The following is a 13,559-nucleotide window of genomic DNA, read 5'->3' as shown; positions in this document are numbered from 1 at the left end:
GATTAATTTTCTGCTAAAGGTGACACCTGATCACCAAAGAGCGGTGAAAGCAACGAAGAGCGACACTTGTGCCTGCCATCCTTCATTGCATAGAATAAATATTTTTATTCTTATTTTGCTCACTCTGTTGTAAGAAACACGGAATATAGGAATATAGTACCTAAGAAGGCTTTCCTCCAGGGAAAGGAAACAGGGCGAATTGGCTTGGGGTGGTGGGAGGGCAGGGACGTGACGTGACAATTCAACATCTGGGCACGAAAGCCACCTCAGGGATCAAAGGGCCCGCGGCAGTTGGGCCCAAGGAGGCAGCGCCTGCGCCTGCGTCAACCCTCCCTCCCGACTCGGTTTCTATGGGAACACGGAGGCGGCGCTGCCCAAACGGGAGAGAGGCGTTGGCGGGAGTCGGTCGGCACCTGCGTAGCGGACCAGACGCGCCTCCACTTTTCCGTTGAGGGGCAGCCGCTCTCCGGCCACCGGGGTCTATTACGTTGCGCCCTCGCTCTTCTGCGGATCCGGCGGGTTAAGCCAGAGCTAGAGCCTCCTCTCTGCCTTTGGGCGTCGAGGCCGAATGGAGGCTGCCGGTGGCGCCGCTGCGGCTCGTCGGTGGGTGCTCTGGTCGCCTTCGGGGGCTTCTCATAGGCGGGACGTCTGCTTACTTGGAGGGTGTGGATGGGTTGGGGGGGGAGAGGTTTCTTGTCCTCGGGAGACCTCTGGCAGAAGCCCAGGCGCGTCACAATCCCCCCGCGTGGCTGCAGATGTGCACGCGTGGGGAAAGTTACGTGTGAACGGTGGAACTGGGCTGCGTGTGCGAAGGCATAAACAGACACGCGGCCATTCTGGCACGTGGTGGGTGGGTGCATATAGGTGGGTGAAGATTGGTGGAATTTGTGAGGGTTTCTTCTCTCCTACCTTGGTGTATTTTTTATTGTTTTCCTTTTAATTGTAAGCATTGAAAAATGACGCAAGTTTAGCTTTCGTTAACCACTTTAGGAAAGCCAAACATGAGCTTACTGTTGGAGTGAGTACCAAATGAAAACGTAATGTGGCTGGGCAGGAGCAAAGGGCATATATGTTCCCAATGCTCCCCCGCAAAAAACAAAAAACTAAAAAAACAACAACTGTTTAGGGGTACTTTAATTTCGACTCAAGAAAACCACCATTTTATAGTTCAAATCGAGGGAAATAAATACAGTGAATTGACAAAAGTACAAATATTCACAAAATGTTTAGGGGTGTGCGTATCTCTGCATCCCCCCAGAAAAAACACTGTGTGTACCATTTGGCCATATCTGTGTCTACATAGAATCAAAGAATTCTAGAGTTGGAAGTAACCACAAGGATCATCTACATTCTAGCCCAATCCCCTGCAATGCAGGAATCAAGAGCGGCTGGGGAAACCCAGCCTGATGGGTGAGGTATTATTATTATTATTATTAATAATAATAATAATATGAATGTGGGGCTCAAACCCACAACCCTGAGATTGAGTCTCATGCTCTACCAACTGAGCGAGTATTTAAAGCTAGCAGCTTGGTGGGTGCCATAAAGTACATTGATTTATGATGGTTGCTTCCCACAGTACATAAAATGTGTCCTCGGTGTCAGGAGCGTGGTTTCACACATACCGGTACTAATGTTGCCTGTGGCAGATGAAGAATGCACCTGTGCAAGGGGTACTGAAAAGTTTTATGCAGAACTACCCCTGAGGCTTGACTGTGATGCGTAATGTACTGTAGACTTTTAAAAAATCTACAGGTTGGCTTGACAGGTAAAGCCAAAATCACTGGAGTGTGGTGTGCCGTATACAAGCACAATGATTTATCTGTCTATCGTAATTAACAGGTTTCTCGGGCAGCCCTGGCCAATCTCTTTAGGGGAACATACAGTAGATAGATGGGGGTGGAGAACATTTGTGTTTGTTTCTCTGTATGGGAAATACTTGACATATTTTACGTGATTTAAGTGCCATGAGTGAAGGTGGTATCAGTATGGGGAATTTTCTTCTGTGGGGTGAACTCTCTTACATACCACTTGAGTTTGATGGGCGGCAAAGTGCAGACATGATCTTTCGGTAGAGTCAGGCATCTAGATATAGTCACTAGATTCTGCATTAAGTGCTGGCTCTTTTCATTTGGTTGCTGTGGTATGGCTGTTTGTATGAAACGTTCCTGTAGATATGTAATATTTCATTAAATTACTAGGATGCACACTTTCTTAAAATTATCTTAACATTATTTCTTTTTTAAATTGTTGTAAGCCTCAGACAGACTAAAAACCTTTCAGAAGTGCAATATTGACCCTGTGTTCATCATCTGAAGCCCTCCTTTGTGATGCCTCCTCCATCTTCAAGAGGTGTGGAGGATGGCAACATGAGAGCGGGCCTTTTTTGCGGTGGCTCCCCGTTTGTGGAATGCTCGCTGCAGGGAGGCTCAACTGGTACCACCTTTACATATCTTTACGCTCTGGGCGAAAACATATCTCTTTAACCAGGCCTTTGGTTGATTAATGTTCTGTGTCCTCAGTTTGGTAATTTAACATTAGCGACTCTAATAATGATTTCAGAGTGAAACCAAAAAAAAAGAGAAGACGTGGCATGTCAAAGGATGATGAAGTGGATGATGAAACTGAGCATGAGCCGGAACCTGCACTTGATTATGATGGTGATGAAGAAGATGAAGAAGAAGAAGAGGAGGAGGAGGCTGAAGATTATGAGGAAGAAAGTAGCGAACAATATTTATATTGTGATGAAGACATGAACAACAACAAGATTGAAACTAAAGTTGGTGTGCAAGAGTGGCCGGATGGTTCTCGCTATAGAGGAGAATTTGCATTGGATCTAAAACTTGGGTATGGAGAATTTGCGTGGGACAATGGTGAGGTAAACCGGCTTAATATTAAAATGTTGCAATGTATATTATTGCATCTAAAAACGTGGCTATTCTTATATATAATGATGATAATAAACAAAACTAGCAAGGTAAGTTTTTATATCGGAATACTATCTGTTTAATGTTTGTTTAATAGCATGATCTACGCATGTTTACATAGATGTAAATCCCATTAGTTTATGCAAACCTTACTCCGTTTACCTGGATGTAAGCCTCATTGGAGTCACTAGGATTTATTTCTAAGTAGACAAGGTTAGGATTGCAGCCTAAAACATGCATGCACCTTGAAAGGCAGTGTGGCTTCTTTTCCATAGGAAATAACAACTTTAATAAAATCTTAATTTCTTGTTTATTTTACTAAAACTTGATATTAGATGCAACTGCAGTCTACAGTATAGTCTAACATTTTAACTGTGGTTCACAAAACGCACTATCGGAAGCAGGTTTAGTCATGTTAGTTTCAAGTCTAAACGGTAAATGTTCAATAAATAAGATACATAGTTCAACCACCATCCAATGCCAAGCTATGCACAGTTTGAAGATGGTTATAATTTCTTCTCTCAGTCTCCTCTTTTCCAGGCTAAACATACCCAGTTCCCTCTACTGTTCCTCATAAGGCTTGGTTTCCAGACCCTTTCTAATGTATTTAGATGCAGTTATCATTTTTGTGAGTAATTTATGTTTGTTTAATTAAAATACTGTATGTATTATCACAAGACAGCACAGAAAGCGCAAGGGGAAGATGGTTATTTTTTAAATACAAGTCATTCTCCTGGTTTCCAGATGACCTAGCTGCTACAGTGGTTTGTTCTTGCTGCTACTTGCAACCACAAGGGTATAGATATGGAATATAGTAGGTCCACATCTTACACGGGGGTTATGTTCCAGGGATCATGCCTACAGCCAAAATTGTGTATAGTCAAAACCCACTGGGATCAGTGGCGGATGCGATTTCCAAAGTCATTTTTTCTGGAACCCTGCCTCCTTTCTGCCCCCTTCTTATTTAATTATTTATTTTGCCATACGCGTAAAGCTGAATACGCACAAGTTAAATGTGTGCAAGTTGCGGTGTTCCTACAGTCACAAATGTGTAGATTAGTAAACAGTTCAGGTCTGCTGCTTTCAAATAAAACGTCATGTGTTCTGTTTATTCCTTTTGTCAAGTAGATCACCCTGACTTCCTTGTTTACACTCAGTAATGCTTGCTAAGGCAAAATTTAATAAGTATCTCTGTCATAGTTGAGTGTATACTCTTACCCAGTTTTTCTGATTTGAAATGAAAGTAATTCACCCTAATAAATCTGATATTAATGAAATTTTCCAAGACTGTAAATCCTGGATTGAATAGGGATACTCACTTTGTTTGAACTTTTATCCTCCATATATTCCATTTTTATTAAATGTTGTAATTCTCAATATGTTTCTGTGCAGTCATTTCCTCAGGATGAAGCCAAGTGGAATAAGCCTCCCTGAATTGGAAATGAATGCTACCATTCTTACACTGTATTGAAAATATTAGTTAAATCCTTCCTTTATTTCTTTCCATAATATTCTTCATGAGAGTGCTGTGATACTTACTTGCAGTCGGTTGTGACTGGCCACTGTACTTCACCTGTTCTCCCCTAACTTTCTTTCTGTTTTATTGCAGAGATATGTGGGGCAGTTTTATAAAGATCACCGTCATGGCAAAGGGGTTTACTTCTGGCCTGATGGTTCCAAATTTATAGGGTCATTTTATCTTAGCCGTAAAGAAGGCTACGGTATCATGGAATTTAATGATGGAAGAAAATTTCAGGTAATAAAAAGTATTTCTAATTATCATAGTGCTGTTTGATAGGTAATGTATGATGTGAATTTCAAGTAATTGCAGAAAACTTCTATGTTTGAATGTTTCAGAGTTAGTACAAATTTGCTCATTTTAAAATTAGAAAATGAATGCACTTCAAAGCTAGTTAGTGTCCCAAAAAAAGCCACATATGATACATTGCTTCTACCTGAGAACTGTAATCAGTTTGTACAGAATTTAGAAAATGTGTAAGGAAGTGAAAGATACCAGGTAATCGCAGCTGGATAAGGTGTGGATTTTGCAAACTTTTGTGTATAAAAGCAAACTAAAATGGAAAAGTAAATTTCAAAAAGTGCTCTGAAGCAATTTACTAAGGAGATTCCCCCACCCCCACCCCCATGCATACTTAAGGGGCCTGTGTCAAATGCACCTAGAAAGAGGAGCGGATGTAGAATTTCAGCTCCTGGAATTCATTAAAATCTGGTGCCTGAATTCTGATTAATGTGTGTGTTTATAACCGTTACTATACTCTTATTGAGCGTTGTTAAATATAATATAATATATAATCCCTTTCAGACTTTTTTAGTATAAAGCAATATATGTCTAATAAATCAAATAATACAAGATTGCATGAAACCTGCGGGCAAAGGGCAGTGTACAAATTTAATAAGCAATAATAATGATGATGATGTAAAATCAGATACAGTCTTAATTTCTGCATCTTTTTCATGGATCCTACCTTGTTTGTTTCAAGCATTGCTTTTCAGAAAAATTCAATGCTAATAATAAAATTAATCCAAATACTGCTGGTAAAAGAATGGCTAAGAATATTTTTAGGCACTTGACAGGATCATGCCGCTGATTGTTTTTGGGGATGTCAGGGGGACTCCCTACAGGGAGCCTCTCCCCATCATCCTGACCAGCAAAAGGGTCAGGGGGAGGAAATGAGGATAGGGGCGGAGTGGAGGAGGCACGGCTCAGCGATGTATCAGAGCCTCTGCACCACTCCAGCCAACAAGTAGGAGAGGGAGCACAGCTGCTTCCGGCGCCCAAATTGAGGCGCGCGCCCAAACGCAAGGTTAGGGGGCGATGTTTCGGGGTGCCCAAGCTTTTATGCTGGCCCCGGAGCAGAAGGGTGCCATTGCCGGATTCTGCGAGTGACTAGGAGGTCATGTTTTCTGATATCTCTGCATGGTAGATGCTATGCACAATAAAACCGTTAAAGACAGAACAGACTTGGGCGTGTTGACTCGGGAGTAGCCGCAACAATCCTCTGACAGGTGAGATGAGATTATTGCAAGTTGAATTAAACTGTGTGAATTCTGATTGTGGTTCTCTCTTGCATCTTATGTTCTCATTTTTTCCTCCCAAAAGGGGCTTTACAAGGGTGATGAGCGGTTTGGACCAGGAATTCAAACTCATCCAGATGATAGTCAAGACATTGGATTGTGGCATCGAAATCATATAATTAAACTATGTACGGAAGTACCTGGGTATTTTACTCTTGCGGATTTCCCAGAACTTAGTGTCTATTTTGATGCTGAGACCTGCAGAGGGTATATTTCAGAGGATACGCATAAGTTTTGGGATCTGAATGAGGAGAAGGACCCATTTTTCTACCGCTACAAGCGACTTCTTTTAGATGATGATAGCTACACATTGCCTGAAGACCTGTACATATACTCAATTGATGCAGATAATCTTCCTCGTACTAAGACTTTCCTGAAAGACTTTGATTGCCAGTATTTTAAGAAAAAGAAACGGTTGCCTTATGAAAAACTATGGCCTATAACCAATATAACCCCTTTCTTGGTCAAGATGCAGAAACACATCTATAGATATAGGTAAGCGGTAATGTGAGAAAAAGACTAGATAATAGCTATACATTTGATAGTGCTGCTGAAGTCCCATTTCTTACTGCTGTTTCTTCTTTTCAACCTGATGCAGTTCAGCTTGTGTGACTTTTTTAAATTTATATCACTTTTGCTGTAGTCATGTCAATTGTTGCTAAATTGCAGTGAAGCCCCAACACATGCCAAAAGGTCCATGCACATTCATTGTTGCTGTCACGGGCCTTTTTTGGCTACTTCTGAGAAACTAGTACCACAGCCATTCTGTCTTTAAGACTTTTATTGTGCCTGATATTTACAGTGTGATTCAGTGTCAAGAATACATGTCTGATCAGTCTGACGACGATTCTCCCAATGCCTGTAGTCTGCTCCTCCCCCAGCATAATAAGCGTGGGATTCCTGCTCTCCTCCCTTTGCGCTTGTGCACTTTGGAATGTCTCAAGTCAGGCATGAACTTAAAAGGGCGAGGCATCTCCCCGCTGGACACTTCCCCGGATCCCTCCCCCTGATAGCCTGTCTCAGGTTGCAGTAAGGGCTCCAGGATGCTGCCTGAGCCATGGTGCCTCTCTTCTGCGATAGTCAGGGAATGTTCACTGCTAGAACAGTCCCTGACAGTTGCATTCATTTCCTTTCCCTTGATATTATTGGTGGCACTGCTTGTTGGGCACTACTAGGTTTTTTTAGTGTGGGAGTTGGTTAGGGTGGCCTTGAGCCAATCTTGTCTCCCCTTTATCAAACCTTTCTCTTCCATCCCCCAATAGTCCTTTCACCATTTCCTTAGCGGGGGGGGGGGTGTTGTTGAAAGGAGGGACATGGAAAGTGACGTGCAAGTTGGAATAATAATAGTAATATTTTTATTATTTATACCCTGCCCATCTGGCTGGCTTTCCCCAGCCACTCTGGGCGGCTTACAGTGCATATAAAAAAATGGTAAAACATCAGACATTAAAAATTTCCTGATACAGGGCTGCCTTCAGATGTCTTCTAAAAGTCAGATAGTTGTTTATTTCCTTCACATCTGATGGGAGGGTCTTCCACTGGGCGGGTGCCACTACCAAGAAGGCCCTCTGCATGGAATTCATGGTCTTTGTGTGCTGTGACCCTGTCTCTCTTTATCAAACTGCCCGAGGAGCTGTTGCAAGAAGGGAGGAGCAGAAGCCTAGCTACTGCAGGGATGGTTAGCCTGTGCTGGGAACATGCCACTTCAGACTAAACATGGATGCTTACATGACTGATTGCTTTTCATATAAGACAAAAAAAAGCCCCCCACATACCGTAGTTTTTTATCATATTGGGGAGAAGGCTAAATTGAAAACCCTTCTACTTGTCTAATAATAGTAACAACAACAACCTAGTTTTGTATATAGGGGAAATATTTTTGTATGGGGGAGCATTCAGTCCTACAATACCGCACAACACATGAACATATATCTGCAGTCTGAGGTAGTACAGCCAAGATACAGGTTTATCACCTCAGTGAGAAGCTAGGCCAGTGATATGTACACACAGGTGAGGAAAGGGAAAACTGTCCATCTCATCACTACAAATAGTTTTTTGGAAGGTCAGAACTGATGAGAATATAAATAATGGTCTATCTAGCTTTTTCATTTTTTGTTCATTTTTAGGCATTACCAGAATGATGTGGACTGGGATGTTAATTTCATTTTGGAAGGCTACCGGAATGGCTTTGGAGAGAAAGGTCCCAAAGAGCTTGCTTGTGAAGAGCTGATTAAGGAGGCAGCCGAAGGAAACTATAATAGAGTTGATGAGATTCTGATGGACAACCTGGCCCCTCCAGATATAGCAGATGTACATGGATATACTGCCCTTGCTGCTGCTGCTGTGAGACTCCATATCTTCCTGTGTTATACTCTGTTAAGGCAAAATAGGCTTGGTTTTATTTTGTCTTCCATGCTGTGACATAATTCCTCTCTTTTAATGTACCGTAATAGCTATGAATAGCAGTTGTGAACATGAACAGAAGGTTAAGGGAGAATCCCCTATGGAGGAATATGAAACCTTACCTGTAGTATATATCTACCTCCAACAAACCCACAACGTCAAACTCAATTTTTAAGTAGGCTTCTGAAAATTGTATTAATTCTGTATGAAAATAACCTAAATAGTTTTCTTGTGCAGATGAATTTCCATGATGACATCATCAACCTTCTTCTTGATAATGGGGCTGATGTGAATAAATGTAGTGATGAAGGATTATCAGCTCTTTCTATGTGTGCTATTCATTATTTCCCAGAAGAATCATTTCATCCCAACATTGCTGAAAGGAGCTTCTCTCGAAGAGAGGTCAGTCCATCATAAATCTGTAAGTCGGAAATACGGTTCAGTGAAATGCCTAATAGTTTCTTCTTCTTTTACTGTAGATACAAATTAATTTCATTTACTAGAAATAACCTAACTACTCACTCAAAGCTGCAAGGCAGAACAGCCTGAAGCATTCTTTGCATTGTAGTCCAGAGATGATGAGGTGGAGTGAAATAAATTGCTCCAGGGTTGTGATTGTAAAGATGATGTTGGGGCATGATGTGATAACTATGCCTTGTATGGCATTGTGCTTCTAGAATAGTCTATTGTAATGTGTACTATGTAGGGTTGCTCATGAAGAGGATTCAAGTACAACCAATACACATTTTGAAGTCCAGACATTTATTAACAACAATAAAAGTAAGGTTTGAAATCTCTATTATTGGACATTTTGCCCCTCCTGTATGTTGTGTGTATAGGAGCAAACTCATTTGTATCTGTGAAAGAGTTGAATAGCAGTCATTGCCACTTACGACAACTGGATATATTTGTCTCTTACAAGTAGCCATTCATAATGAAGTGAGTCTAAAACATAGTCCAAAGGCATGTGATGCAGCAGACCTGCTGAAGTTAGACAGTTCTGAGTAAAGCTGGAACCATCTGTATACTACTTTGAGTTTCATGGAAGAAAGTTGGCATATAAATGAAACAAATAAGGGATATGTAGTGTATTTGACAAATTCTTTCTGTAAAAGTCTTTAGAAGAGTAACATACGTCAACTTTTTCACTATTTCTTTGACAACCTAATGGTATGAATCTGTCTGTGTATGTTAACAATGCAGTTTTTTATGTTAAGGTTCAGCAATCTGTTTTTGGAAATAATACCCCCCTCCCCGCTTTTTTTGCTTGATATAGGCAATGGATGACATGGCAGAGGAAATATCTCCAGGATCTATACCATTTTCGCAATCGGAGTCCTCTCAACCATCTCAGCCGAGTACAGAATTGAAAGTATCCTCTTCTGCCAGCCATGTATCACCGGCCCCACTGCCGAGCTCTGCTGGAAAGTCAGAACGTGGCACATACACTAAGTCATCTGAGGAATCGGAGAGCAGCGCTGTAGAAAAGAGCTCTGAGACAAATTGTGGCATTTACAACTTCAAGATGAAGGTTTCGGTAGAAGCCATGCAGCGCGGTGCAGCTGCTCTTAGTGAGCACATGTTAAAAGTGCCATACTTCCCTGACTGTGAAGGGTTCGTTCAGCAGGAAGGCACTCTGGGAAGAATGGCAGCATCAATAACAGAGTAAGTGACTATAGAAGAACATGGGGCAGCCCGCTAAAGCCAATGACCACACTAATATTGCTGCTAGGGTGAGATCCCAGTCGGGATCTGCTCAGGATGGATAGCTTCTGTGTATAACTTCCCTGATTCTGCAGTGAAGAGTTTATCTGAAGGAAGGTTGGAAAGCATCATATGGTACCTCTGAAAAATGATCTGAAATGGTGCAGTTTGCTTGCTGCATTGGTACTGAGTGATGGTATACAGTGGCACCTTGGTTTACGAACTTAATCCGTTGCAGAAGTCCATTCTTAAACCAAAGTGTTCTTAAACCAAGGCACGCTTTCCCATAGAAAGCAATGCAAAATGGATTAATCCGTTCCAGACTTTTATAAACAACCCCTAAAACAGCAATTTAACATGATTTTGCTATCTAACAAGACCATTCATCTATAAAATGAAAGCGATAGACCAGGCTGCAATCTACTACCGAGTATAAAGTGGGCCACAGGAAAGCAGAAAACACAAAGCAAAGCACAACAAAGGCAGGGTTGGGATTCCGAAAGGTTTTCCCCTCGCACTCCTGGCAGTTTCTTGGCTGGGAGGGGAAAAGGGGGAAGGCAGCGGCTGCGGCGAGATAATCAAATCGGGAGGGTTTTTGCAGGCAAGGCATGCATCTCCCGGTGGCTTCAGCATGCTTTATGCAAACACCCTCCCTCCAACCCCCCCCCCCAACTCCAAACACTACCCGGGAAAGCAATCGCTAAGCAGCAAGCAAAAGTAGAAACCGGGACTTCCTGCGTGCACAAAGCCCACCCTGGGGGAGGCGGCCCCGATTTGGTATATTTGGACAACTTTTCTGCTGTACTTTATTGGAAGGAGAAAAACAACCATTTCTTTAATAGCTTTAATGCCCCTGTTTCTCATATTTTAAGACATACCCATAAAATAAGCCATAGCAGGATTTTTAAGCATTCAAGGAATATAAGCCATACCCCGAAAATAAGACATAGTGATAGGCGCAGCAGCAATGCCGGCCGCGGCAGGAGGAGGAGGAAAAAAATAAGACATCCCTTGAAAATAAGCCATAGTGTGTTTTTTTGAGGAAAAAATAAATATAAGACGTGTCTTATAATATGAGAAACACGGTAGCTATTTAAACAATTTATTTAACTAAAATAACTAAAATAACTAAAACAATAACGTTATAGTATATGTATCCATGTTTGTTAACTGATGTGGTTAAACAGTTTTAGCACACATGAAAAACTTACCGTAAATCCTGATGAATAAATAGCCTTTGGACTATAATGTAACTTAAATAGAAAACTATTTTCAGAAAGATTTTTCTTCCAAAAGCATTTTATTTTAAAAATCCAATTTAAATAAAAAAATGTGATTTAAATAAAAGCATTGATTTTTACCCACCAAGTAGCCAAAGCATACTTCAATCTAGTGGCAAAAACATGCAACTTAGGGAGTGTTTGTCTACATCGGGAGGGCAGTTATGCTGTGCACCTTATTGCATTTATTAGCATTTTAAAAGCCTCAGCCAAACAGAAATCTGGCTATTTTGCATTGTAAGAGAAGGCCAGAGATGATGCAAGGCTGGGATAGATTACAGCAATGATATATTTGTAGCTCTTTGCATCTACAGTTCTACCACCCTCACCTTCAGGTTTAGCAACATTGCACTTATCAAAGTTTTCAACAATTAATGGGGTTCTGTTTTCTGCTGGTTTTTAGACATACAAAGAGACTGGCTACTATCAAGCTTTTGCTCAGGAGAGGTGCAGATCCCAATATGTGCAGAATCCCTATGTATGTCCTCTTCTTTGCTGTTAAAGCTGCAGATCCAAATGTAGTGAGATTACTTTTAGAAGCTGGAGCAAGGACTGATATACGACTTCCGACCAGAGTAGGGAAACCTTATTTGTGTGTGATAATTCTCATTAAAAAAGAGAGACTAGAATTTAAGTTAGTGATTGGACTGATGGCATAAATCAGGCACAGGCAAACTCCGGCCCTCCAGATGTTTGGGACTACAATTCCCATCATCCCTGACCACTGGTCCTGTCAGCTAGGGCTGATGGGAATTATAGTCCCAAACATCTGGAGGGCTGGAGTTTGCCTATGCCTGGCCTAAATGCTATTGTATGAGTTTTGGTGTCTTATGCAAGTGTACAGAACTTGGGACCCACCACATCAAATACAGCTCACTTGCCAGATATAAATGTCAAATCTCTGTTTCTCCAGTCGCAGGAGGCATGCCTACCCTTTTGTGTTGTCAGCTGCAGCACACTATCCTGTTACTCTGGTTCATGTGATAAAACTATTGAGCTGAAATCCTACAAGTACAGTGGGGATTACTTCAGAGTAAACTTGTATAGTAGGCCTGTGTTGTGAGTCTGTTATTCTTAATGAGTGAATGCTATTGCTAATCTTGCAGAGTGGGTTTTTAAAATCCTTTTGAGTTATCTGCTAACAGAAGAGGTGGGGAGGCATTCACCCCCCCTTAACCCTGCAATCCCCTGCATCATCTTATAGGCTGTTCTGTATTGTTCCACAACCCTCTGGGAAAAAAATTCAGGGGGTTCATAGGATTGCAGCAGGAAGCAGGGAAATTGGAGAAAATTACCTCCTCTCATCTTACTTAGCAAATGCCTCCACTGGATCAGAAGATGTTCTTCAGCTTTTCTGCGAGTGGGAGGGCAGCATTGGGTTTCACCCTATAGTTTTATCAGTGCAGAAAAAAAGTATTTTTACTGGTTGTAACTAGTTTGCAACAATTCACCCCCATCTCTAGACATTAGGATAGAGAGATTTTAGAGGAATTTAATGAATGTCGGTAATAATGGAAATTAATAGGAATTTTAGGGTGTCTTGTATATGAGTTGAGTTGGACCAAGTCCTCTGTATCCTAAGTTGATCTTGGTGCTACGATGATGCACCATGTGCTGGGCACTTTCAGAACTTCAGCAGGGAACTTGCCTCCAAAAAAGGCCCAGATAGAGGAGTGGGTTTGCTGCTTTGACATGGGCTCTAAGGGACAGAGATATTTCCTGATGAACCCATCTTGCCTGGACGGGTTTTAAATTTCAACAATTTCAACCATGCAGCCTAACCATTCCATCCAGTGGAGGGTGATTGTATTTCTGACTGCAGTTAGCGGTCAGAGCTGAAATTTTAATGGTGACATTGAATGCTGGAATGGCTCACTGTCAGGAATGCACAGTAGTGAGATGTTCTGTAACTTATGATTCACTGTATTTTTCGCTCCATAGGACGCACCTAGTTTTTAGAGGAGGAAAACAAGAAAAATATATTTTGCTTTCTTGAATTGTCCTAGGCATAGCAGTCAACTCCTAGAGGCCTAGGTGCCTTTGCCCCCCCCCCCCATTAAATATTTGAGGAAGCTTCTTTTGCAAAGGGGGAAAGCTCCATTTTTTAGGATCTGCTCAAAGTTGCTGAGTTTCTTTGCAAAGGCGAAAA

General features: G+C 41.6%; 1 protein-coding gene across 2 annotated transcripts in view; it reads left to right on the top strand.

Moving 5' to 3' along the window:
- The first annotated feature begins 385 nt into the window (after window positions 1-385).
- ANKMY1 (ankyrin repeat and MYND domain containing 1) overlaps window positions 386-13,559 on the top strand; it is a 31,517-nt gene continuing 18,343 nt past the window's right edge. For both annotated transcript variants that reach the window (XM_060274570.1, XM_035133997.2), the window contains exons 1-8: window positions 386-603; window positions 2,563-2,878; window positions 4,537-4,683; window positions 6,049-6,518; window positions 8,150-8,366; window positions 8,664-8,828; window positions 9,703-10,091; window positions 11,814-11,985. In XM_060274570.1, the coding sequence (XP_060130553.1) occupies window positions 569-603; window positions 2,563-2,878; window positions 4,537-4,683; window positions 6,049-6,518; window positions 8,150-8,366; window positions 8,664-8,828; window positions 9,703-10,091; window positions 11,814-11,985 (1,911 nt within the window). In that variant the 5' untranslated portion in view covers window positions 386-568. The remainder of the gene's footprint in view (window positions 604-2,562; window positions 2,879-4,536; window positions 4,684-6,048; window positions 6,519-8,149; window positions 8,367-8,663; window positions 8,829-9,702; window positions 10,092-11,813; window positions 11,986-13,559) is intronic.

Source organism: Zootoca vivipara, chromosome 5, assembly GCF_963506605.1.
Source record: "Zootoca vivipara chromosome 5, rZooViv1.1, whole genome shotgun sequence".
Taxonomy (NCBI): Eukaryota; Metazoa; Chordata; class Lepidosauria; order Squamata; family Lacertidae; genus Zootoca; species Zootoca vivipara.
This window is presented reverse-complemented; position numbering and strand designations above follow the sequence as displayed.